Below are 24,829 nucleotides of genomic sequence, written 5' to 3' on the forward strand. Positions count from 1 at the left end.
TGCTTTGGGCAGCCATGGGAGACCACCGGCTCCCACCCTTCCCTTTCCCCTGACCCTGGATGAATTCTTCCACCGAGAAGTGGGCATGACAAGTTCTGGGTCACTGGGACAGGGGGTGTGTACTGAGTAAGCGTCTGCAAAGCTGTGAGCTTCTTGGGACAGAATAATGAGCCAGAGTTCAACCCATTAGGAGCCAGGTGAGAAAAGCAGGGACTTGGAAAAGAGCTGACAGCATTGGGCATCTTGTCCAGGTTCTCATCGAGTGACTCTTACTGCTACTGTATGGGAGTCAAACCTGAGCTGGGGAGCAGGAGGCTCTGTGGGGGTGGGAGGCCGTTCTGCTGTCTGTCTCTCATCCGAGGCAAGAAGCCTCCCCTGCAGGCAGCCCTCCTCTCCCCCCTCCTCCCTGGCGGTGAGTCAGTCAGCTGGTGGGAACCACTGGTGTCCTGGGAAAGAGGAAAACGCCGCTGACCGGGGAGGCTGACGCTGCTGTTCAGCCACAACTGAATGGAGGCACTGTTCTTTCTGCTGGGGCCACTTCCAAGGCCGACCCATCGTTTGAATCCAAATATTGCTTAAACCCCTCCACTGCACCTGCCCAAACCGGCAAAATGGTTGTCCCCGAAAGTGGTAAGACCTGTCCAGATTCTCTCAGCCACTTTCTCCGTCTGATTCGGCGTTTATGGCCCGAAGCGGTGAAAGGTAAATTAATCTATGCTGACAGCTTTGGAAAGCACCGGGGCCCAGCGCTCCTTCCCCGGAACACCTCCACACTCCAAGAGGGGTGGGGGTGGAGGCCGGGGGGGTGCCTTCCAGCCTTCCTTCTTCTGCCTGCATTCTGACTGCTGAGAGTGAGCTTGCGCACTGCGCCCAGCCTACACTGAGTCAGCACCCTGGAGAGCTGCGCCCCACCTCCTTCCTGAGCGGTGAGGTCAGCACAGATGCTGGCCTGCCCAGGCCCCTGCGCGCAGCGGGAGAAGGAACCGCAGCCACCAGGAAAAGCTCCCAGGAACTGAGTTGAAGGCGTACTCTGGAAGGCCGTAGAAAGCCCCGGAACCCAAGGGGTCCAGGGAACTGGGCTCCAGAGCACAGTTTTGCTGACAAAATCTCATGGTGGACACTCAGATGGCTGTGACATCTGAGTGTCCAGCACTTATTAGCAAGTTGCTTCATAGACACTGAATTAGGACAGCCATGCAAGACTCATGAAGCATCACTTCCTCTCTTCCATGGCTGCCATGGTGCCAAAAGCTCTGCTGCTGCGTCACAGAGAGCCGCAGACTCATGGGAGTGGCCAGGCATACGATTGCAGGCACTTCTGTTTTAAGATGCAAGCCAGACCACCTGCCCCGGTTCCATTAAGGTAGCTCTCCCTCTCACCGGGTGCTGCTGAGGGCAGACACGTGGTCTCTGCACCGCTCGCCCAGGACAAAACACAGCTGCGTTGTCCGCCAGGCCTGGAGGGGTAGGTGCTCAGGCCTGAGAACAGCTCCTAAGCTCCACATCAGAACCCCAGCCTCCGGCCTCTCTCCAGCCCACAGGTCTCAACAGCAAGGTGAAAAATGAACCACAGGGGAGTTACCTACAATGCAAATTTTGGGGCCCTACCAGAAAGACTCTGACTTGGGATAGGTCTGGGAAGGGGCCAGGAATCACCCACAGCTGCGGGGGATTCCGCTGCGCACTGGAGCACACCCCATTGTGGGAAGTGGGGGCTGTTAGGTGCTCCCATACTGTCAGAGGCCTGGGACACCCTGCAGAGCTCACACCCTGCAGTGAACATCCAGCTGCCCCTGAAGGTGCCCACTGATCCAGCCCCTTGCTGTCCTTGGCTCAGAAGGCCATGGCCCCGGCTACCTGGGCAGCCACCCCACAGCCCTGCCATCTTCTCACTGGTTCTCTGGAGGCTAAGGCAGTGGGGTTGATGCAGCCTTCCCCCTGGGAAGTTGAAAGCAGAGGGCAGGAATGCTTCTGGGGGGCCAGTGTGCTTTCTATTAGAGGGAACAGACAACAGGCCATTCCTAACAGAGAAATGGCCTGCACCCACTGGCCTTGGCCAAGCAGAGGGGAGCCCCCGTGTCTGACCTCAAGTGTGGCCAGGATGTTTTTTACCCAGCAGAGGACGGTGAACATTGCTGGTACTCAGGTGGCACTGCGGTAGCCTCTACTTGATGTCCCAAAGCAGGGGAGGCATCAGGAGGCATGCTCCTGGCACCCTGCCATGTTCCTTTAGAAACACTGCTACACGTGAGGACACGAGGGTGCCACAGTCTGCCCATGGATGGGTGGATGGGTCCCCAGCAGGCTGTCCTGGGAACCTGCCTCTGGTGCATGACATCACTGCTCTGGGAACGTGTATTCCGAACTCCTCAAACCTCACTGCCAGCAAACTCCGGGAACATCATCTGCCTGCTGCGTTGGGGACTGCTTTGTATGACTCAGCCCTTGCATGTCTCCAAGGAGGCTGGAGCAAAGCCCAGGCCCTGAGTCCAAAGGTCCAGCATGAGTGCGCCTCAAGCAGAGTCCTCTCTGAAAGCCTCAGCCGTCTTCACCCCACAGGCTGATGGGCGGTGATGCCAGGTTCTGGGTGGGGCTCCAGGTGGGCCCCCGGCCAAGGGCCCAGGGATGAGGAGACTGCAAGGGCTGCTCGGGCCCCTGACCTATCTCCTGGTGGGGTCCGATTTCCCTGCCAACAAACCAGGAAGCCAAGTGCCGGCTTGCAGAGCTCTGGACCGGCAGATAAAAAAACCATGACCTTCAGCTGCGGGGATGTTGCTTTTGTCCTCATTCAGGTGACCCTGTGAGGCCTGGGACACTTCACTGGGAGACGTTTGCAGATGAAAAGCCCGGCAGTGAGAGGTTGCTCTGGGTGTTGAACCCTGCTGCAGACTCCGCACCAGCGAGGCACCGTCACCTGCCCGGAGCCGAGCGGCGTGACTCGCAGACCCACTGTCTCCCGCCTCGTTTGTGCTCAGGGCACAGTGTAAGGAAGTGCTCATGGGCCAGATGCGATGTCCCTTACTCATGCCTCATGCCTGTATGTGTTTGGGGATGCATACCAAACAACAAAAATCTTTTTTGGCAGGGCTGAAGCACGAAGCAAGGCGATCATGAAGAATTCAGAATAAAGCTTAAGTTTCCATAGAAAACTCTGAAATTGCAAAATGGCATCATTGCCAGAGGGGAGATGGAGGGATTCCACACCCACAGAGGTGGGAGTTGGCAACCTGTACACCTCAGGAGGTTGGGTTAAGGATTCTACCGACACTATTCCACAGCCTCTCACCATCACACACGAACATTCAGAATCTGGAATGCACAATAGGAAACCGGTCCCTTTAAACTCCACACGTATCTTTGGGTGGAGGACTGGCAAACAGGGTCCTTGTGAAAGCCATTTCACAAGAGGTGAAGAGAGCTACTTGAGACCCGCTGCGAACACAGAAGGTCTTAGCAGGCACAACCAGGCTCTCAGTGTCACGAGGCAAGCAGCGACTCACAAGGGCGTCATCTGCACCCTCGTCCACTGGTGCCTGTCCCAGGTCTAATTCCTCTTAGCCTAACCCATTGCCAGATAAAGCAGGAGAGTAGCCAGGCCCAAAACCTGATATGAAACCCCAAGGTATGAGGTGGGTCTTACTCACCACCCCACCTTTCTTTTCAAAGAAGCATCAGCCCTGCACTGGAAACAAAACCCCACCTTCCTCCCTCTCTGCTCATTCCTCAGGCAGCTCCGAGGTGCGCTGCGATTTCTCAATAGTGTCCTGGGCCAAAACGCATGAGGACACGCGGCGGCAGATCCAGACTTGCTGGCCCCGTGGAGATTACACAAAGCTCGGCCCCCAGCGCGGAGTCATGTGAGTGTGTACGAGGCGCCGAGCATTCCACCGAGGGCCTGCCTGTCAGATGCGTGCCTGCCTGCGTTCCCACAGGCCTGGCGCAAGGCCCTCGGTGAAGTGCAGGTTCTGGGCTACCGAGACACACCGACGGCCTAGTTTTGCCTCCTGAACCTTTGAGAGCAAGACTGTGGTAGGCCAACCCTCTCCTACCCCCACCTTCCTCTCCTGCCAGGATGTCACCCACAAAAGTCCAGGATAAAACACAATCCCATAAACAGGAGCTTTATTCAACTACGTGTTACGTAAAAGAACATATAAATGGACCTTTAAATACATTCAGTTCATCTTAAACAATTTTATATAGAAACTTATTTACATTTCTCCATTATATACTTAAATTATTTTTCCAAGCTTACTACCGATAAAAGGTAATAGAATGATCACCTGCTCGCACAGATGCAAATACAGAAGTTATCCACAGGGGTAAGTAAAACAAAACACCACTTCCCAGGTTATTAGATTTCAGAGCAACAACTTGTTCTGGAGGTGCTTTCTTCTGACCAGGCCTTGAGTCAGGCACCTGCTGTGGAGGTGCTGGGGGCTGCTTCTGAGGGCGGGGAGGGGTGCTTGGTTGCTTACGATGACTCGGACTGTTGGAGCTAGGACCCCTGGAGACCCGTCTGGAGCCCATGCCCCGACCTCTGCAGGCTGGGCAACAGGCTCAGAGAGAGGGAGTGGCCTGCCCAAGCTGCACAGTATCAGCGGTGGAACAGGGACTCGAACCCTGGCCCTTTGGGTCTCACCTAGGAGTCCTGACTCTCATTACCCACAGATCCACGAGCTTTTTCTCTCTTCCGTCCATCCCCCATCCCCCCATGGGCCCTATGTTCTGGATGCCGGTGCCTGCGTGGTGAAACACAGCTTGGGGTTCCCATCACCCATCTCTGCAGAGCCCTGGAAACACCCACTGGGGCTATTTTTACAAGAGGTGGTGTGGTCAGGTGCCTTCTTCTTCAACCATAAAGTTTACCCTTTCAGTTTAGCTGACTCACCCAAGTTGAGTTTCCAGTTAATTTGGTTGGAAGGCAAGGTCATACAATAAAGAGTGTAATATGCCTAAACCCACCTACCACCATTGGATCTGAAGTGCGGTTTACACTAACAAGTGACCAAGAGTAGAAACCCAAAAAGCTCCAGTCTCCCCCCCCCCCGACCCCCCACTTCCCTACTAGTCTCAGGGAGAAGTTGTGAAGTGGGCCCGGGGTAGAAAAAGTACATGTTTCCCCCTTTCTTTTGAACGAGGCCTTTTTTCCTAAGCCTCATTTTTCCTGATGATACAAATTCTTCTAAAAGTAATTTCATTTTTCTAGTCTGTTTTTAAAAACTTGATTTGGTTTTTCTCCAGATTTCAAAACCACTGCACCAAAGAACAGACGCCCACATTTAAAAGGATCGCGGTTCAGGCAGACGGAGAGCCTCCAGCATCCAGGTCATGTCCGAAAAGGGGGAACGGCTGGGAGCCGGCAAAGAGGACTGGGAGACAGGCAGGTTCATCCTCACCTGCACCTGCGGCGACCTCAAGTCATAGCAGCTTTCATCGGTTGTACAACAGATAATACACGGACAGGAAAACAAGGAACGGGAAAGGTGTGACCGACTGAACAGCCCTCGATGTCTTCTCAATTCTGAAAGGTCCGGCGTTCTCCCCGGGGCTACCGCCTGCCTGCAGGGAGGCTGGCCCTGCAGCCATGTGGACCCCTGAGTGCACATTCCACAGCCCACGGGGCCCCAGAACTCGCAGGAGCACCAGTCTCTGTCCAGAGGTCTCACTTTCCCTCGTGCTCACACGCAAACCCTCACCCAGAGTCACGCAGGTAGAAGTGAGCAAGGCAGAGAGTCTTCCAGTACGTGGTGCCAACCCCAGAACACCAAGGGCTTGTGGGGAAGTCCAGTTGCCAGCAATGGACGGCGGGTGGGCAGGTGGAACCCTGAGGCCGGAGTACACAGGAAGATAAAAACATCTTCATACAAAGGGGTCTCTTTTCTGCCTTCTTCCCCACCCCCCCAGGAGGCATTCGCTCTGCAAAAGGAACCAACTAAAACACTGAATTTTTATATCAAAAAATAAGCCTTTGATCTATAAAAACTGGCCAAAATTCCTTTTTTGCTCATTACATAAGAATGTCACCTTACACGCCCCAGTCTTTCACGGGGCCTTTGTCTGGGGGAGAGGGTGCGCGTGCACAGCCCAGGCGTGTGTGCGGAAGGCGTTCCAAGACGGGGCGCCGAGACCGGGAGCTTGACAGCAGGCTGCAGTCCACCGGAAGGTGGTACAGCCAACGACATGAGCGTTAGCAGGTGGCACCAGTGATTCACGCGCTGTGGAACGGAGGCATGGGGTGCTGGCCTTCCACGGCAACCAGTCCTCGTGGAAACCCCGGGAGGAGAGGGTGCAGGCACGCGTCACTTCCACAAGGGATTGAGGATTTTCCCCAGTGTGGTCCGGCTGGAGTCTTTCTGTCTGAAGGAGGCCCTCTCCCCAGCCCCTCTGCCCTTCAGAGGGGACTCGGTGTTGGCACTGGGACCCTCGGGAGACTCGGGGCACTTCCTGGAGGCCCGGGTGCTGCTGGCCCGGGTGCTGCTGGCCCGCCGCAAGGTGCCATTCTCCTTGGAGCCCGCGTCGTCGGAGCCGCTCTTCACCCTCAGCTGCCGGTGCGAGACTGCCCGAGTGAGGCCGGGGGCCCTGTTCACAGGAAGCGAGTCCGTTTTTATGCACCGAGACGAAGAGGCCACTGTGTTTCGGGCAAAGCTCGGCACGTGGGGCGCGCCGGGCGTGGGTGGCGGGGGCTTGGGCTCTTCTTCCGGGCTCTCGGGGCCCGGGGAGCTGGAGCGGCAGATCTTGTTTTCCTCGGACTTCTGCCGGGGGACGTTCCGGAGGGGCTTGGCGCTGGGCTTCTTGAGCGAGCCCCTGGGCTGCAGGGCGGGCTCCTTCCCCGGCCGGGTGCTGCCGGAGCCCAGCCTCGCTCGCGGCGGCTTCTGCTCCTCGGTCACCTCCCCAGGCCCCTTCGAGGACCTCTTGGGCGAAGTGTCCGAGGTGCCCTTTACAGAGTTCCTGCGGGACCACGGCGCTTCTGTGCCGCTGCTACTGGGCGGCTCCCGAGGGGGCTGCTTCCAGCCCGCGGAGCCCCTGCTGGCCTTGGAGATGTGCACGACTTTGCGCATGCTCTCACTCTCCGAGGACGTCAGCGTGCGCACGGGCTTGGGCACCGCCCCCTGGCCTCGTGGGGCCGTCCCGGGCTTGGGGGCTCCCTGGGACGCCTCTTTGAGGGAGTTTCTCTTTATTGCCACCCCATCCTTCCCTTTAGAGGATCTGTCCCTGGAAAGACCACCCTTACCACCGGGCCCACTCTTTGCAGAGGCGAGAGCAGGGGTCTCCTCAGGGGGGCTGGAGACGGGGTTAGAGGACACTTGGCTACCACTTGTCTCCCCTACCCCGGAGGACACAGAGCCATCCTCCTCGCCCCTCTCCCCTGCCTCCCCACCACCGGGCCTGGAGTTGGTTTCCTCCGAGCAGTCCAAGGTCAGCGAGCAGTCGGTGATATCGGAGATGCAGGACAGAGGCCCAGGGTCTTTGTTCTCCGGGTTGATGCTGGGCTCCTCAGGGGCAGGCCCATCACCCTCCAGGGCTGGACTGAGACCACCCTGGGCCCCGGCATCCGCAGACATCAGGCTGCCGTCACCAGCGCAGGTGTCGAGGGGCTGCAGGGCCCCATCCTCTGAAGACACCGGTTCCATTGGGCTGAAGTCAGACAGGTTCTGCTGGGGTGTCTCCTCTGTGTCCTTGGGAACCTGAACCTCGAACTGGGCCAGCCCAGTCACCAGCTCATGCTCCTTAATTTCCAGAGTCAGTGGTGACAGTGGAGGGGACCAGAGAGACGCCAGGCCCACAGGCTCGCTGTTCCTCTTTTGGGGCACGCTGAGTCTGCCGCGCCGAGGTCGAAGCAAAACCGGAGCAGGCTCCTGGATCTGGGGGACCAGGAGCTGGCCACACACAGCTGAGGGTGGGTCGGGGGCTCCCGCCTGGCCCTCTGAGGCCGGAGGCCTGTGTGTGCATTTGGAGTCCTGGTCCCTTGGCTCCCTAGACTCCATCCAGGCCACGGTGGGCCGGGCCTGCCGGGGGCTGTTCCAGGGCAAGCTATTGAACTTGTTGGGGTCCTCGGGGCTGCCCACAGAGCTCTCCAGGAAGGTCAGCAGCTCCCGGTCAGCAGTGGTGCCCAGGGAGAGGCGGGAGCGGCGGGTGCTGGAGGGCCGGTAGGAGGGGCTGACAGGCCTGCGGTGCAGGAAGGAGGGCAGGTCCTCTGCACCCTTCTTGAACAGCAGCTCCACGTCATTCTCGCTGCTGCTCCGGCTGAATCCCATGAGCTCCCCAGCCGCCCAGGAACGCCGCTTCTGCTCCTGCTCCTTCCGCCGCAGCTGCCTCAGCTCCTGCACCTGCCGGTTGTGGTTGTCCTGAACAAGGAGTGGAGAAAAGCACGAAGATGCATCAGAGACAGGGGACCTGTGTGCAACTGCAGAGCCACCTACCCCAAGACCCCAGTGAGGCACATACATGTGTGCAGGAGAGGGCTGGGCCATGGGCGTCACTGAGAGAGACCGTGTGTGCTTACACGTGCACGTGGCGGGAGGCTAGGTCCTCCTGGAGCTATGTGGGGATGATCAGAGGAGCCCACTACACCTGAACCCAAAAGTCTATCTAAGGGTGTCATCGGACCCCTGGGCCCAACTCCCAGCTCTGCAGTCAAGGCACTGTGCCCTCAGTGTGGGCTGTGACTCTGCATGTGCCTGTGACCTCAACTTCGAGGAAACCCGACTTGGTTCATGCCAGGATATGGCAATATACACATGCACACACATGCACACATGTGTGCCCCTGTGCAGCGCTTTCTACATAATAAGGATGTGGATGTATAAATGTACACCCAAGACATTAAGAAAGGCCATTCAAATCTCTGTTCTGACTACTCCCTGGTAAAAAAACAACAATGACAAAACCCACCAGAAAGGCCAGGGTGGCCCCACGCCCTCCCCACAACCGGAGAAGAGGATTTGCCTTGCAAATCCTTCTACCTTCCACCCTGCTGCCCGCAGCCAGCCCTCCACCAGTAACACGGAACCAGAACAAGTGCACTCAACGAAGTACACGTTACCGCTGGCTACGCACTTTAAATGAACTTGTGTCATGGAAGTACAACCCAAATCTGTTATTGGGTAGCACTTTTTGCTTGAAAATCAATATCCTCAAACGGTGGCCATTCCTGTCCAAGTTTCTGTGAGGCCCTGGCTCTGGCTGGCTGCCTGTTCGGGGTGGGCGGGGCAGCTCTTGGCTTTCGGGGCAGCTGGGCTGACAGCATCACACAGGTGGCCTCGAGAGCCTATAGAATTCTGGCCAGAGCCAATTTGGCATCTCCCACCCACCACTGCCTTCCCCTGCTGAGCTCACTGCTTGGACAAGGGACAGTAAACGTGGCCACAGGCTGAACCTCCGCCTCTTAGCTGCACAGAGGAAGGAAGAATGGAGAACTTGAGGGACTCTGGCCTACCCACTTAGGGGCGGAGAGGAACTTGACCAGTCCCTCAAAGAAATCTGGCTATGGACAACTCTGCTCCTGAAATACAGAGGCAGAAAAGATGCCTAAGAATGAGGCTCCTTTTCAGCACCGGAAATGAAGGGAGGGGAGTTGTTCTGTTTTTAATTGAAATGAAAGTCTTATTTGCAAAACCAAGCAACCCAGAGAGTTTTCTGGCTTCTGCAATGAACTCAGAGATTACTGGAACTGATGGTTGTAATCGGACCACCCCCAACAGCACACGTGTCCCGGATGTCTGAGAATCCCCAAGTCCGCTGTGGCCGAGCACAACAGGGCTCCCATGGCGGCAACCCCTGGTGACGGCCGCGGCGCTCCAAGCACTGAGAGGGGCCTTCTGCTCCTCCTGCTGCAGCAAAGGTCTCCTGGAGGAGGATTTTCTCCCAGGGAGGAGCTTCGCAGAGACTTTTTAATATTGTGACTGCCATCGTAAATAAACCTAACAAAATGCTTTTAGGGCACTGAAGGGAGGGCTGGGGTGAGCCTCAGAGTCACGGAGGGCAGGGATGGCACAGCCACTGCCCCCCAATCCCAGCCCAGAGCCTGGCGACCCTGCCTCGGCCTGACGTGCCCCACACCCCGGAAATGGTGGAGCTCCACCATCTTTCTGCCATGGGCAGAGGGCTGGGTCTGGAAGGAAAAAAAAAAAAATTAAAAATCCAACAACCCAGAAAACACAGAGATGCCACCTGCCGTACCTTGACCGCTTTGCTGAATCTGATACAAAAGTCTCGAAATATCTGAAGGCATTCATCCAGTTTCATGGTCTCTTTGTCTTCGCAGAAAAAGTCTATGAGGGTGTGGGCCTCCTCCTGGAGCTCTTGTTTGCAGCGTCCCAGCTCAGACAGCTTTTCCAGAGCGAACTGCGGGAGAGCAAACAAACAAGCACACGCGGAGGTGAGCGGTCTGGCAGGCATGCTCCTGGGCTCAGTTTCAGGTCTCCGAAAAGGGGAGGTTTATTGCGAGTCCGGTGCGCTCAGAACCAAAAGGAAAATAAAGCAGTTCAGACCAAACCAAACCTGCGGGGAAGCCAGGTGAACGCCTGTGTGGGGCCGGGGAGCACCAGGCGGCACGGCCGGGCCCTGGCCTGCAGGGCGCCACTGACAGAGTGCTCACCTCAACTGTCACTGACAAGGGACACAGGTGATACTGGGTCCTACTCTGGCCAAGGGCTAACTTCAGGATCCCAGAAGTCACCTGCTCTATTGACGAGGTGTTCGGTTCACAGCGAGGTCAGATTTAATCTCGAAGGAGCAGGACTGAAGGCCTCATGCCCGGAGGCCCCAACCGGGCTCCTTATCCAGCTGCCTATCTAAGTCAGCAGGGGCACTCTGTCTACAGTTCATGCCTTTCAGTAGCTCCGTCTGAGATGGACTCATCATTAGTATCTTGCTAAACCTCCCCAGGAAATTCTGAGAGGTACCCACGGTTGGGAATCAGTGCCCTACGCAAATCCGTCCTCTTTACATCTTCACTGTCTCCTGATTCTTCTAGGACGAAGTCTCCACGGCCCCTATAGGTTCGGGTACTGCCTCAGCCATGAAGTGGAAGCAACTTGCTTTCCTCCAGTGCACGCCAGCCCCCTCAGGATGGGATCTACCGGGGCCAAGGGGCACGCACACACTTCCCTGCCGGTGCTACAGGGACAGCCTATGCTGAGCTGAAATGAGGCAGCGGTGTCGTGGTTCGAGGGGCCACGGCCCCACGGGCACTGCATACGGGCCCCCCGCTGAAGTCTCCCGCTGCTCACCGCGCTTATACGACAAAGGAAGGTATGGAGTGTATCACGTTATGAGATCACACGTATCATGTTTTAAAGAAGGCTTATATTTGAGAAGCTGCCTTTTGAGTGGGGGGACAGGCCTAGGCAATGGTGAAGTTCCAGGCTGCCCGCCCTCAAGGAGTGGAATTGCTGCTCGAGATGCTTGGAGAGCTACAGAGCCTGAAGAGAGAGCCCAGAAGACGCCCGCTCTCTCCCTTAAAAGCCCTCTTCTTACACCAGACATACTCAAGAGGTTGCAGGAACCAAAACTATTTGGGAAACCAAATACCAGAGAAAGTAACCATCTGAGTCAGTAGCCCAGGGCGGTGTGTGCGTTCACGTTGTGTTTTTCTTTATGGAGAGAAGGGCATTAATGAAAGGCCAGATTGCCGCCTGTCATTCTTCCACAGAAGGAAGGATGGATTCCGGCCAAGAACAGCTCAATGGCAGAAAAATAGGACTCTTGACAAGAAAGTACACAGGCGTTTACTCCACCTCATGTGTCTCATCGTTCGAGTCCGAGGGGACTGCAGGGACGAGGGGGAGGAGTGACTTAGAGGCACTGCGGTCACCCTCGGGGCTCAGCAGCCACCCTTGGGACTCGGGAACGTGGAACCCCCCGAGTGTGGACCCAACAAGTCACCGCGCTCGGAGTCACTCGTCAGAAGTTGTTTTCTGAATAATGTCACGACAGGGCCAGGAACACAGGCAACACACCAACGACAACAGGTGAGCAGGTGTGGCGGCAAATTCAGCTTTCCATGTCTAAGCTGTCTGCCACGGACCCAAGGTCCAGACCAGTTTCCTTGGCGTTTCTCGCCCACGTGGTCAAAAGACTGAAAGAGATCTGTCGTTTTTCCGCTCAAAAGCCCGTAGAAGTTCCCTACAGCTTAGGACACGAAGTGCAGTTTTCACACTGGCATTCAGAGCCCTTCCGGCCTGACCCTGATCCACCTTCAAAAACTGTATCTCGCCCCAGTCAGGCCACTCAGTTAACTGAAGCCTTGTCTCTCAGGCCAGAGTCCAGAAAAGGTGTGACTTTGATCCTGGCCCGGGCACGTAAGGGAGGCAAGTAATTGATATTTCTCTCTCACATGGATGTCTCTCTCTCTCTGTCCCTCTTTGCTCTCTTGCTAAAAATCAATGAAAACATATCCTCAGATGACGATTAAAAACGATTTTTTAAAAGTTGTATATCTCCTATTTAAAGACAAAGAACTTGAAGAAGAAAACTACATGGCGGGGTGGATGTTTTTACTTACAGAGATAAAAATGACCTCCAGAAAGAAGTGCTGAGCGTTAAAACGAGGTTGCCTGTGAAGATTGGCCTAGGGGTGCAGCTGAGACAGAGCTGCTTTTCATCGTGAACCTTTCTGCTCGGCCGCTCAGCACATGATACTAATCTTTAACGTGAGAACGGGGGCTCGAGGCATCCGGAACCCCCGACTTTCTGGACTTGCTTCATTTGTGTGCATGTGCTCACCACTCAGCATCTTCCCACCTACTGCCAGGTGCCTGTGTGCTGGCGTTACTGCACTTTGAGAAAAATCTGTGCCCTTAAGGGGAAAAATTGGAGACTGGTTATATATAAAAGAAAGCATAGAACACATGTTTAATAATAAAAATAAAATCCCAACAGAGCCAAACAAAATACAGTGTTTACTGATGGAAGCTGAAGCTCATAATAGCTGTAGCCTAATTACGAGTCAACAAGTAAAGGCTTTGGTTGGAAGGGCCTGGGGAGCACGGGGCTCCTTCCTGGGGCCGAGGGCAGCCCCCCACAGCGCTCACCTCCCAGCACTGACATGGAAGGTGGCACGCCACCTCCCCGAGGACGGAAAGCATAAAAAGGTGCCACTTCTTTTTTTTAATGAGGAAGATAGAAGAGGTAGGTCAGACTATGTGATCAGTGAGTCACAGGGAGCTGTCACAAACATGTCCACTCTGCGGTTCTGTGTTGTTATTCGGGGCAGCTCCTGCCACGCCCTGCTGGGCTGAGGCATTCTGGGTGGTGATGGGCACGGCTATCGTGTTCTGCTGCTCTCACTAGAAAACATGCCAAAACTCGGCTTGTGTCTCCAATAAACACAAGCGAAGAAACAACAGCCCAGGTTCTCAGGTGTCTTTATGATTTCTGTGGAGCTTCGTCCTGTCGTCCACAAGATTGATGGGGAGACGGGAACGCCTAAGCCACGGTTCAGAACCACAACTTGCGACGCCAGGGTTAAGTAGGCACCACAAACTGACACTGGTCCACTACAGCGCAGAGCGATCGTGATCGTGAACATCGGAAGGTGACAAACAGCGGCCCACTCCCTAACGAACACCTTAGTACGTTTAGACCACATTCAGTGCCCGTTCTGAATCCAGCAGAGATCGGGCTCTGAAATACGGAGTTCCTTCTACTGACTGGTGGGAAAAATATGAATGGGAACCTGCTGCTTCCCCAAACACGCCCATGCAAATCTAACCAGCCTTGGAGGAGCTGCTGCAAGACGAAATGAAGGGACTTGAGTCACCCACAGACCTGAAGGAAATCTTGCATCTGCTGACAGAGTTCGTCGTCCCGCCGGATGTTGTCCTTCAGAGATCTCGTCCTGACAAAGAGCGATTGCAGCTCTGCCTCCGTGTTATCCAGAGATAATCTGGAAGAAGAAAGGGGACAGCGGGCCGTTGGCAACAGGGAAGCCATGTGCCACGTGGATCCGTCAAACAAGTCTAACCGCCGGTCAACCTTACAAGGCAAAGGGGAGATGCGCCTGAATGTAATACAAGGTAATATCGAATGTAAAAAACATCCACACATAAACTGGCTGTCATATGTCGGTTTGAACGCAAAAGCGGTTACCAGGGTCCCACTGAGTTCTACTAAGTAACACATTAAAGAAATCGGGGGTGGGGGGGAGAATAAAACCAAACACAAGGGGAGGGGAAGCCACTGCGGCTACACTGACCCACGCCTGTGCTCAGCGTTTCCTCCTGGGCTGTTTTTCAGAGCAGAGGTCGTCCTAGAGACACACACCGGTCCGAGAACAGGCTGCGTGTCACTGTGTCCTCGCTGGCAACCCAAACCGTGGGCCTCATCTGATCGCCTTTATGCAATAAGCATTACAAACTGAAAACCAGCGGGACTCAGATACACTGTCCTGTGGCCACTAGACACAAACACAAAAGCGCTAACTCTCGAAAAGCAAGGCAGGCCACGCTGTTGATAATCCTGACATGAAGGGTAACACGGAGATACAGAGCTGACGTCCTGTCGCTCGCCACTGACGGCCAGAGTAAGCACTGTATTTACGAGAAAACTAACAGTTCTGCAAAGGCCTTTGTTATATATACCAAATCCACATCAGTAGAGCATTAATGATGTTTTTGTCACCCAGAAAAGTGAAGAGATGAGCCCCCAAAATCCAGGGGGAAGTCAATTGGTAAATTCATATATTAGGATGCGCTCAGGCTGCCATTGCCAATTTTAACTTTTCTTTATGCAATAAATCTTCCACCTTCAATGGTCGCTGACACCTGCCTACGATCTGTTGGTATTTTACCTTCCACTTCAAATAAACTGACATCACTAAACAGCATTTTTCCTAAGACAATAAATAGCTCACTAAACTTCCCCATCTAACTCTGTCCAGAACTGTCAGTTCAAAAATGTAATGGTTATTTTTCTATTTCTCTCTCTTGGTAATATTCCTATACTAGTCAGAGGAAAAAAATATTCCCACATAAATTTCTTGTAGTAATTTAAAACCAAAACAGCTTTTATCTTATAAGGAAGGTGCTCATTCTCTTGGGGGGATAATCTAGTGATCTGTAAACATGAACTATGAACTGTTCACACCTTCGGACTGATAACCTCACTCTGGGAAACACGTGACCTGTGTTCATAGCCATAACACTGAGACACCGGCCAATGACAGGGCTTGGCCTGACAAGCGGCAGTTCACGTGCTTATGCATGTGGTTTGTGTCCTAACTGGACACAGTCACTCAGATAATTAAGTATATGCAATAAACTCTATTGCACCGAAGCCCATGAACTAGGCTGGTGGTGTGCGGAAGTCAGATCACAGGAGGTGACTGCAAGCACAGGTATCTCTTCCCAACTCTGCTTTAGTAACGCCACGTTGGCAGCTCGAAATCAGCCATGGGAGCAGTGTGTACACCGTGGAAATCAGCAAACAACACAACTCAGAACTCTGTTCTCCCCTGAAAAGCTACCTTTTTGCACGTTTACCGCTTTGATGCAGGGATGTGTATTGCAAATTTAAAAACATGACTCGAGATGGCACACAGACACAGATTACAGATACATTAAAATACACACCTGTAGTAGGATCCAAGCAAATCAAAGTGTTGCAAGTAGAGCTTTATGCTCGGTGGATACTTTCTCTGTAAAGCTGAGTGACTAACTTAAAACAAAATCCCTTCACAGCCCTTGGTACCCTTCCAACTTCTAATGTGATAGGAAATAAATGGACCATGTCAGATTCTACAAGGAAGCAAACACGGAGGGACGGTCCTGCAGGTGGGACTGATGATGCACCGGCTCCCGAGGTAACAGGCTGTGTTGTTTGAGCTCTATCTTTTGGGTGTGGAGGGATTTGAAGTTCTTAATCCATATTTTTTTTACACTGATGATATTCATTGGAAGAGACGGTAAAAGGTATTTTTTAGGCTAAAATAAGGATTAATTTCCAAAAATTTACATACACACCTCTGTCACTAAATGAAAGTAAGGTCTGAAAGTTCAACAAGACAAACTTTTTAAGGTTCACACTTGAATCCAGATGCTATAAAACAGTCATCAGTTTTCATAAAAAGGTAGTTAAAGAAGAAAACCCTTAAATCTTCACAATTCACTTTCAGTCTTCCTAGCTTACCTAGCAGCCTCCTGAACATGATGTAATTTTTCAGAAAAGTGGAGAAGACCATCATCATTCTTTTGGGCTTCCTGGAACAAAACCAGAATTTTCTCTTATTATACAGATAGCACTGGAAGGAAATAATTTTCTCGGGGCTTAAAGGAACCTTAAAATCAACATTCCCATTCTTACACTTGATAACTTTCAAAACAATTCCCTGAACTAGGAACTCTGATATTCTTAGTAAGACTTACCAGAAAGTAACGACTCTCCAGATACATTTAACTTCCAAGAGCAACTGATTCTGCCATGAAATACAAGGAATGTGCCTGAAAACTCAGTGGAAGGAGCTGGTGGCTTAGCAGCGCCCATTGTTTCCCAGAGAATCCAATACATCCTGCTTAAATACCACCCATACCTACGAGCATTCCTTCCAACGACCGAGATACCTGCAGTTGTTAAACCAGTTTGCGAGCTGAGTTTAATGAGAAGGTGCGCAAGCCAGGGAGATTCTGGATTCTCTACCTGTTCACGGGGCATGAGGAAGGCAGGTATGAAGGGACCAATTAGCAAGCCTGGAAACTTCCCCACGAGGGCAGGGACCAAGTCACCCAGAGCACACCTGGCTACACAAGTCTAAAAGGGCTGCCGGAAGACTCCCTGCAAGGCACGTGGGAGGGGGAACATATTTTCTGATTTTAATGTCCTGAAAATTAACTCTTACATTAGTCCCGAGGTCCACATGGCCTCCATCTTCTGAAGACTACAGTAATAATTGAATGTATTGATTTACGGAGAATGTAATATACGCTGAACACCAAGCTAATAAGCACTTGATGGGATTATCTGCTAGCCCTGTCAGTTCCCTGGTCTCGCAGTATCACTGCCCCATCACTAGAGGAAGAGATTCAGGATCTGCGCATTAAATGCCTTGGGTGAGGAAGTACAGCTAGTAAATGACAAGTCAGAACCCCTCGGTTCTGCCCTGCTCTGAAGCTCCCCCTGGAAACCAGCACGTGACGTGGCTTCCTCCCCAGACTAAAAACTCCAGTCTTTGTATTCGCTGTCAAAACAATGCAGCGGTCCAACGAAGGAAAAACAAACCAGAACAATTTGTCACTTGAGATCATTTCACAACAAAGAAATAACTGTCCGTGCCCGATTTTTCACTCTGTGACTGGCTCCTTCGGCATTGCACAGACCCCGTCGAAAACGGACGTGATGGCGGGGCTCAAGAGCCCACACCCTGGGCTCCCTGCAAGGCACGCTCACCCACGCTTCACGAGGGAAAAGCGGGGAAGCAATCTTTTTCATGGCCCTGACTCACTCGTTACATACAACCGGGCAAATATCCAGTCAATTCAGCGTCAGAAACGCTTCAACGCCCAGGCCTCTACTTGCCGTCCCTGTGGCCGTTACTCTGACTCTCAGCTCTCATCAACGCATTAGTGCCAACGGCCACCGAGAGGAACCCTGATTTCTAGTTCTCTCTCCAGTCCAACGCACCCTCCTCATGGCCTTGTTTTCATAAAAACAAAAACAAAAACCCTACTCATACCATGCTGCACACACGCTCTGGTTGGCTCCACACTGCTAAAGCCTGAAATCCAAATTCCCTAGCTCGAGGATCTGAATCCAGCATGATCTGTCTTCACCAACCCTCGCCCTCACTCCCCCCACCACTCCCTCCCCTCCAGTCCTCTAGCCCAAGGCGCACAAATCAGCTCCCCAATTTGCAAACAGTGCAGCTGCACAAAGAACCTTCCTGGAGCCCACCACGCCCTTTCCTAATTCTGACGCCACCTTCTATGCCTTGGAAAAGCTGCACGGCCCGCACGGGGGTTCGCACACCTTCTCTCTCCGAGTTAATCACTCCCATACCTGTGCGACAAAGTGCAGAAGGTTCATGCCAGGTTTGTTGGCCTTGGTGTCTGCCAACTTGAGCAAAGAAGACAGTTTAAATCCTACTGCGTTGCCAGCATATCCTCCCTAAAAAAGACAAATCAGAAGAGAAAAATACACATATATCTTTAGACAGACCAATAAAGTTGGAAATGCAACATTTTAATTATTTTTAGTTTTACTTACTGCATTCATGATATTTCCTGCCTGTAGCACCAAGTGTAATATGGAATGCAGCTCCTCACAAGACATTAGCTCTGTCAAAAAGAACACACCACGGGACCTTAGAGAAGCCTTCAGCTTAAATGCAGAAAAGACAGCAAACCAGCTACCACATCCAAGTTCAGGGGTGTCTGAAGCAAGCTCTGACCCTGAACTGCATTCAAAGACTGAGAACTCCAAATAGAGCAGCACATCTATGGTGTCTCCTAATGCAGCATTTGTTACTGCCAGTCTACACCCTGGTGTTTAACTGGGAATCAAATATGTGCAACACTTGAGTATCACAAAATACTTCAATTATAAAATTATTCAAGTAGTGGAAAATGCAGAAAGCCTTACAAAAAGCAGTACACTGTATTATGGGAGTAAGTTTTCTCTCAGCAGTTACTTCTTTTTTCCCTTTATATCCACTAGCCTTTGACTACATGTATAGCATACGCAAACTACTAGTGAGAAACATTTTGCATAGTCGATGAGCTAGGAGGAGATAAAAAATAAACAGGCTGGTATGACATGTAAATAAGCTGCACAGCACCAACCCTTAGGGGCCAGGCACCCAGAGAATCTTCCCGTTTTATTTAAAACTATGCATTTCATTTGGACTGGCTCAAAGGATTAAAAAGAAACTCATCATTGTAATATATTAGTAAATTACCTCCTTAATTAATTACAGAATCTCTTGTATATACACCTACACAAATAATTGTTATATGCACAATTATCAAAAACTGTTAATGTATCTGGAAGGCTGAAAAAGTTTTATGATTAAAATGCAGTATATATAGATAATATAGAAAATATCACCTATTATATATTTTTAAGTTAATTTTCTCCCTGAAGTCTGGTATTACTTTCAAAAAGTTATGTTTGGATCGCTGCCTACACCGTGTTATCTAGGGAGGCCAGTTTCTGAAGGGTAACCAGATAAGACACGTCTGTGCCGCGCACACAAGTCTGCCCGCTCCCTATGAAAACATGTTCTTCCATCTCCGCTGGGACAGGAGGAACCACCCCTCTGAAGTTGCTGTAAAAGCCCGGGTCTAGAAAGAAATTTTAAAGGACCTCTAGACTGAAAGAAGAAAGATTCCAAATTCTCAGTCTCCCTTCTAAAATGAAGAAAAGTGTAACAGGCTGAAGAGAAAAACTTGATCTCAACACAGGCTGGAGCAACTGAACGGGAAACCCAAACAGGAGTGGACAGTTCTGCACAACCACTACAAATCCAGAAAACAACTGAGAGGAAATGAGGGTGGCGCTGCTGCATGCTGGGGAGTGTGAGGGTCTGGGAGGGCCAGAGGCTGCCCCAGAGAAGACAAGGAGGCAACCTCACCTGCCCCAGACCTGCATGCTCAGGGTCACAGGCGGCAGAAAGCCCAGCTCCCACCCCCGTGGGCTGAGACATTAGAGCAACTCTGAGCAGCCTACCCAAGCTGGCTAAGCCAAAACATTTAGCAAGTTGTTCAAAGAAATGGAAATGGCCATCTTACCCCTCCCCCATGTAGTGAGCCCACCAGTTGTTAAGTCTGGAGGGGAGGTGGGTAGGATTGGGCGCACTAGGAACCCTGACTAGAATCACACTGGCTGCCCGGGAGAGGTCAGGAGGAAAGGGGCTCTGCTGGGAGAGCAGGGCCCTAAACGCCAACAGAGGAGAGACGCAGCTGGTCCAAGGGCGTGTCTCCACACAGACACCTGCCCACACACACAGGAAGCGAACCTTCGAGAGGAACCAGAATGAGCCGCACACGGCAAGGCTCATTCCAAAGCTTGAGATGAAAGAAACCTTCTCTTTGGGAGGAGACTATGCTAATTAATTGATCGATTGATTAGTCAATAATTAACTAATTGGGGAACAGTAAATGTAAATAAACCTTAAATGCCATCCTTAGTAATGATCTCATTTCCCTTTTTAGGGTGCATCAGAGATGGGACTTTGCATTTCTGATTTCAATTGAATAGTTTTTAAAAATAAACTGCTACCCACATGAATAAAAACCCAATTACATGGAGCATCGTGAATTTACCTACCTTTTATAGCAGTTCTTAGAACTGTTATATCCTTGTAGAGAGAAGAACAAGAGGGTAAAAATTCTTTTTTTAGCACCATGGCTTCAATCCGAAGCGAATAGCTGAAAAGCAAAAATCAAATGATAAAGTCTGATGTCACTGGTTGAAAAACCTCAGTCTGTAAAGAACAACAGCCCGTGGTCCTTACTTTGGCACCTGAATTAAGCAGTGCAGGAAGGAGTCCGCCAGCGACAGCTTGGACACGTCGCCACTAAATGTGTTTAATTTCTGTACCTAAAAAGACAAGCGGGGAAAAGGGGGTAGAGAGAAAAAAACACTTCCGATTACAATGTACCATGATTTTACATTTCCTCTTAGAATTCCTGTAAGCAAATAGGAGTTCAGTGCTAAATTCAGACTAGTAAAAGTGGGGACCTAAGAAAGACAGGAAAGGAAACCATCACATCTAGTAGTTTGGTTTGTGAAAGCAGAAACACCAAAGAAACAAAACAGATAGAGAGGAGCCGCATCACTCGCGTGGGCGTGAGCAATCCCTCTCCAACCAGAGAGCTGGGGTCCTCGGCGAGGCCACTGAAGGGAGACTGAGGAAGGGCCGTTCTGCGGACGACCGTGTTCTGTACATTAGAACCCTGAAGGGTGACCACTGCTTGGGAGAAGAAAAGAGAGACTGACCAGTCATCCTAATATGGCCCTTAAGTCGTAAGTGAAAAAATCTTACTAGTTTTTAGTGTTTGGAATATAAAACGCTTAGACTGGGTAAAGCCTAATGCAGATCTCTCTGTGGTCAAGTCCCCTTCACATATATTAACTTTACAGGGAGGGACCATTGTATGCTGAGGTGAGTACCCTCTGGTTCTCCAGCAGAAAGAGAAAAAGGGACATGGCCTAACAGAAAGATCAGTGTCAAGAGATCCCCCTATGAAAGAAATCAGGTAATACCAGAGCAAATGCAATAGGATCCTACTCCTGTCACTTTATTTTTAAAGTGCCGACCGCCCGCCAGCCTCCATGCACAATTATACACAGGAAAAGGCCCTGCCTCCACTAGGGATAGGATTCCAGTGATAATTATTTCCTTCTGCTGCTTACCTTTATTTTCTAAAATGTGTACAATGAACATGTATTACTCTTACAAAATATTAAACTAAAAGTAATCAAACACACAAATATTCCTCCGCGTGTAGGAAAGAGCTGAGAGTTCCGAGGTAGGAATGCAGCCAAACCGCTAAGCAGGTGGGGATGGCGGTGAAGAGAAAGTTCTCTTCCACATCAGAGAGCGGGTCATGCCTTCCCCACACGGGCAGAAAACTGGGCCAACCCAATGGCCAAAACACTTCTCTGTCCATGGAGTCTTCCAACAAAAACAATTTACTCGAAGTAAGACCTAAGACGACTAGTCAAGTAGACAGCCTACCGTTGCCGCTTACCACCACCTATTATTCTTCATAAAGCTTTCTCTCGTCCACCTCCGGGTGATGTTGGCTGCCCATAAAAATAATATGATTTTTAAGCCTCTTGAAAAATAGGAAATGATGTTCCAAACCACAGAGGTGGAAGTATTTGCAAAGATCTAAAGATCCACAAACTGAAGTACCTACACCAATTCCCTGGAGATAGAAAGGTCACGACGTTGCACATGCACAGCCTAGTTTTGATCTGGTCCTTAAGAGTGTATTTCCTTCTTCCAGTGGACGGAAAATAGCCATTGATAGAACTGCATTATTCCCCCTACCTCTGGCACCCAGAAGTGATTTCTACCATTTTGAGTCTTACTAAAGGGCAGAAGGAACCTCTGGCTCAGCTAAGCCCCAATCAGAGCCTGGCTTCTGAACTGAGAAAGCTGGGGGAGGGATGCTGATCCCTCCTGAACAAGCCTCACAGTGCACTATACACGGACAGGGGCAGAGTGAGGCCGTACCTTTTACAAGACCATACATGCAGCCTGTGCAAAACTGCTGGAAATAACAGCAGTTTTCTGTCTGAAGCGTGAAAGCAGGTCACGCTAAGGAATCTTGGTGGATATTTCACTCCGACATGTACTAAACTGTAACTGAGCAAGGATTAATCTCCTTCACTTATGTAAAGAACTAAAAATGTTTAGATTTCAAGAGAATGGTGATGAAAAGACAGTATTTGATTTAAATGCCGTGTATACAGTTCTTAGCTTCATTTCAAAATGGGATTTATGTTCATTAAGTGGGATTACTATAACTTCACAGTGGTAGGGAGGTCAAAACGAGAGGTGAACCAACCCTATAATTAGTATGCGTTCTCATCATCATCAGAAAGCATTTATCAAACATCTCTGGGCATAGTGCTGTTGGCTGAGCCAAGTGACTCTCATTATGACCTGGCTGTGGCCGGTGCCGTCCCAACCGCAAACAGCACGATCCTTCAGACTCACATTCCTCAGGGCAGGACCCCTTCATCCCATCTAATTCCACTCACATGGCCTTGAAACAGCAGGAGTTCCCACCCACAGACAAAGGGAAGATTCTGGGGCTCCTCCACTGTCATCCCTCCTCTTCTGGGGCAAAGTAGACAGAAAAAGGAAAGAATGAGGTGATAAGACATCAGAGGAAACAATTCAATCTGCCCCCCGAGAGAGGAGAACATTTCTACCACCTTCCAGTCCTATATCCCTGACAGTGAGATGGTGACAGGGTACGGCTGTCCCATCCCAGGGGAGGGCCCGCCAGCCCGGCGGGGGGCCCTCCCACTGCCCACCTGGCTTCTGCTCCAGCCTCCTCCCGGGGCACATGAATAACACTAGGCTAGACAGAGAGTGCACGCCAGTTCTTTCATTTCTGGGTCTACCTTTTTCCTGTGCCAGTTTTAACCATGAGTTTCAGGCAAGATGAACAAACATGCCAGGTAAAAGATTTGTGGCGAAGGGCAGAGGGATCCTGAACACAAATTAACCTTGGGCTGGCCTGTCAGCTGAGAACGCAGAGCAGAAAAGGCCTCTTTCCGCCCATATTTTTCCGCCTGCTGATAAGATCGCGGGGGGATCAGGGTGACACTCACGCCAGCGCTCTGTGACAGCGGAGGTGATGAAAAGGCTGCGAGGTCCCCTGAGAACTTTTGGGAGTTTTGAGAACCTCTGCCCTTCCTTCCTTCCTCCAAGCACAGCATAAGGGACTGCTCTGGGGTCAGACAAACCTGGGTTCACATCCGCCTTCCTCCGAGGCCAATCCGTCGTGGGACACTAGACCTGGTCTATCTAACCCATGGGAGCCTCGGTTTCTCACTTGTACAAGAAGGACTATCTTACGTTGCTGTGAGGATTCAATGGAAACAACAGACAAAATGATTATAGCAATGACTGACTGATTTTCTATGTGCCAGCCACTGGGCTAAGCACTTGAAATGCATGGTCTCGCTTGGTTGAATTCTGCCCTGTCCAGTACCTGCAACACGGGGGCATTCAACATTAATGCTCAGTCCCATCTTGAGCTAAAAATGAGCTCAGAACATTACGCCTCAGGCTCAGCCACATATGGTTACGTGTGCACTTATGCATTCACTAGCATATTTCTGCCACATTCCTAAACCTCTCTCGCTTGACGCTGCCTCCTGGCCTCGTCTCCACCCTCCACCCTCCACCCAAGACTCTAGGGTCGGCCCTGGGCCTGCGTGGCACCAGAGGCGACGCAGCACCCACAACACAGCCCGTGTGTGCTCACAGTCAGCCCGGGACACGAGGTGGCTCCAGCCTTCACGGGGAGCGCTTTAGGGAGGGGTGTCAAGTGGCCCCGGGGACTGTCAGGGTGTTCCTGCCGAAGGAAGCTCCCAGTTCAGTTTGGAGGGTGTGGCGAGCTGAAGCCAACAGTCAGTAATGTAAACAAGGAGGAGGGTGGCCAGGCTCGCCAGATATTCAGACTGAGGATGACCCAGCAGCGGGAGGGTGACCGAGAGACGGCAGGGCCTGGCTCCGGGCTGGGAAGGCGCTTTAGGATCCCAAGCTTAGCTGGCAGTCCGAGGGTGAGAGGGTCTCATGACTCAGGGAAGCCTTGGGTGGGTTTTAATCATCTTGCCCTTCACTGACTTCCCTTCGAATTATATCCCACACACAAGTCAAAAAACAACAGAGTTCTTTAAAACATGAGAGGATTGACAGCTAAGTTGCCTCTCTGAAAAATCCCTTAGTCGTCTACAGCCTTTGTATTCTGGAATCACCCTTGAATTTTAAATCAGAAATGAAGGTATTAAGAAAACCACATTTAATCTCCCACCTCTTTGTGGCATGAAGCTGGCAGCCTCCCTCATGCCTGACTTCTGTTTCGTGAGACATTTAGAGCTCTGCAGAGCACTTCGACCTGTGCCAGCAAATACGACCCTCCCTGAAAAAACACGCTGAAGTCGGTTAGGAGTGGGGGCCAGAGCAGTCCTGAGGAGGAGTCATGGAAACAACCCAAACTGCAGTAAGATTTTGAGGAAAAACTAAATATTTTTTTAAAACCCAAATTAATCCTACCACATTCATCCTGATTTAAAAATGTGGGAACTCCCATTCTTTAAATAAAAGAAAAAGTAAAGAGTGTTCAGTGAATAAGATCTGGGTAAA

At 51.4% G+C, this 24,829-nt stretch overlaps 1 protein-coding gene across 6 annotated transcripts in view; it reads right to left on the reverse strand.

Moving 5' to 3' along the window:
- Positions 1–4,105: 4,105 nt before the first annotated feature.
- The window catches only part of FHDC1 (FH2 domain containing 1), a 37,674-nt gene continuing 16,950 nt past the window's right edge, over positions 4,106–24,829 (reverse strand). For all 6 annotated transcript variants that reach the window (XM_045831607.1, XM_045831606.1, XM_045831602.1 and 3 more), the window contains 8 exons: positions 20,450–20,535; positions 20,263–20,363; positions 18,202–18,272; positions 17,995–18,102; positions 16,132–16,202; positions 13,774–13,891; positions 10,183–10,347; positions 4,106–8,348 (listed from right to left, as the gene is read on the reverse strand). In XM_045831607.1, the coding sequence (XP_045687563.1) occupies positions 6,303–8,348; positions 10,183–10,347; positions 13,774–13,891; positions 16,132–16,202; positions 17,995–18,102; positions 18,202–18,272; positions 20,263–20,363; positions 20,450–20,535 (2,766 nt within the window). In that variant the 3' untranslated portion in view covers positions 4,106–6,302. The remainder of the gene's footprint in view (positions 8,349–10,182; positions 10,348–13,773; positions 13,892–16,131; positions 16,203–17,994; positions 18,103–18,201; positions 18,273–20,262; positions 20,364–20,449; positions 20,536–24,829) is intronic.

The sequence above is a fragment of the Phyllostomus hastatus genome, unplaced genomic scaffold, assembly GCF_019186645.2.
Source record: "Phyllostomus hastatus isolate PE091 unplaced genomic scaffold, TTU_PhHast_1.1 phas_contig_159, whole genome shotgun sequence".
Taxonomy (NCBI): domain Eukaryota; kingdom Metazoa; phylum Chordata; class Mammalia; order Chiroptera; family Phyllostomidae; genus Phyllostomus; species Phyllostomus hastatus.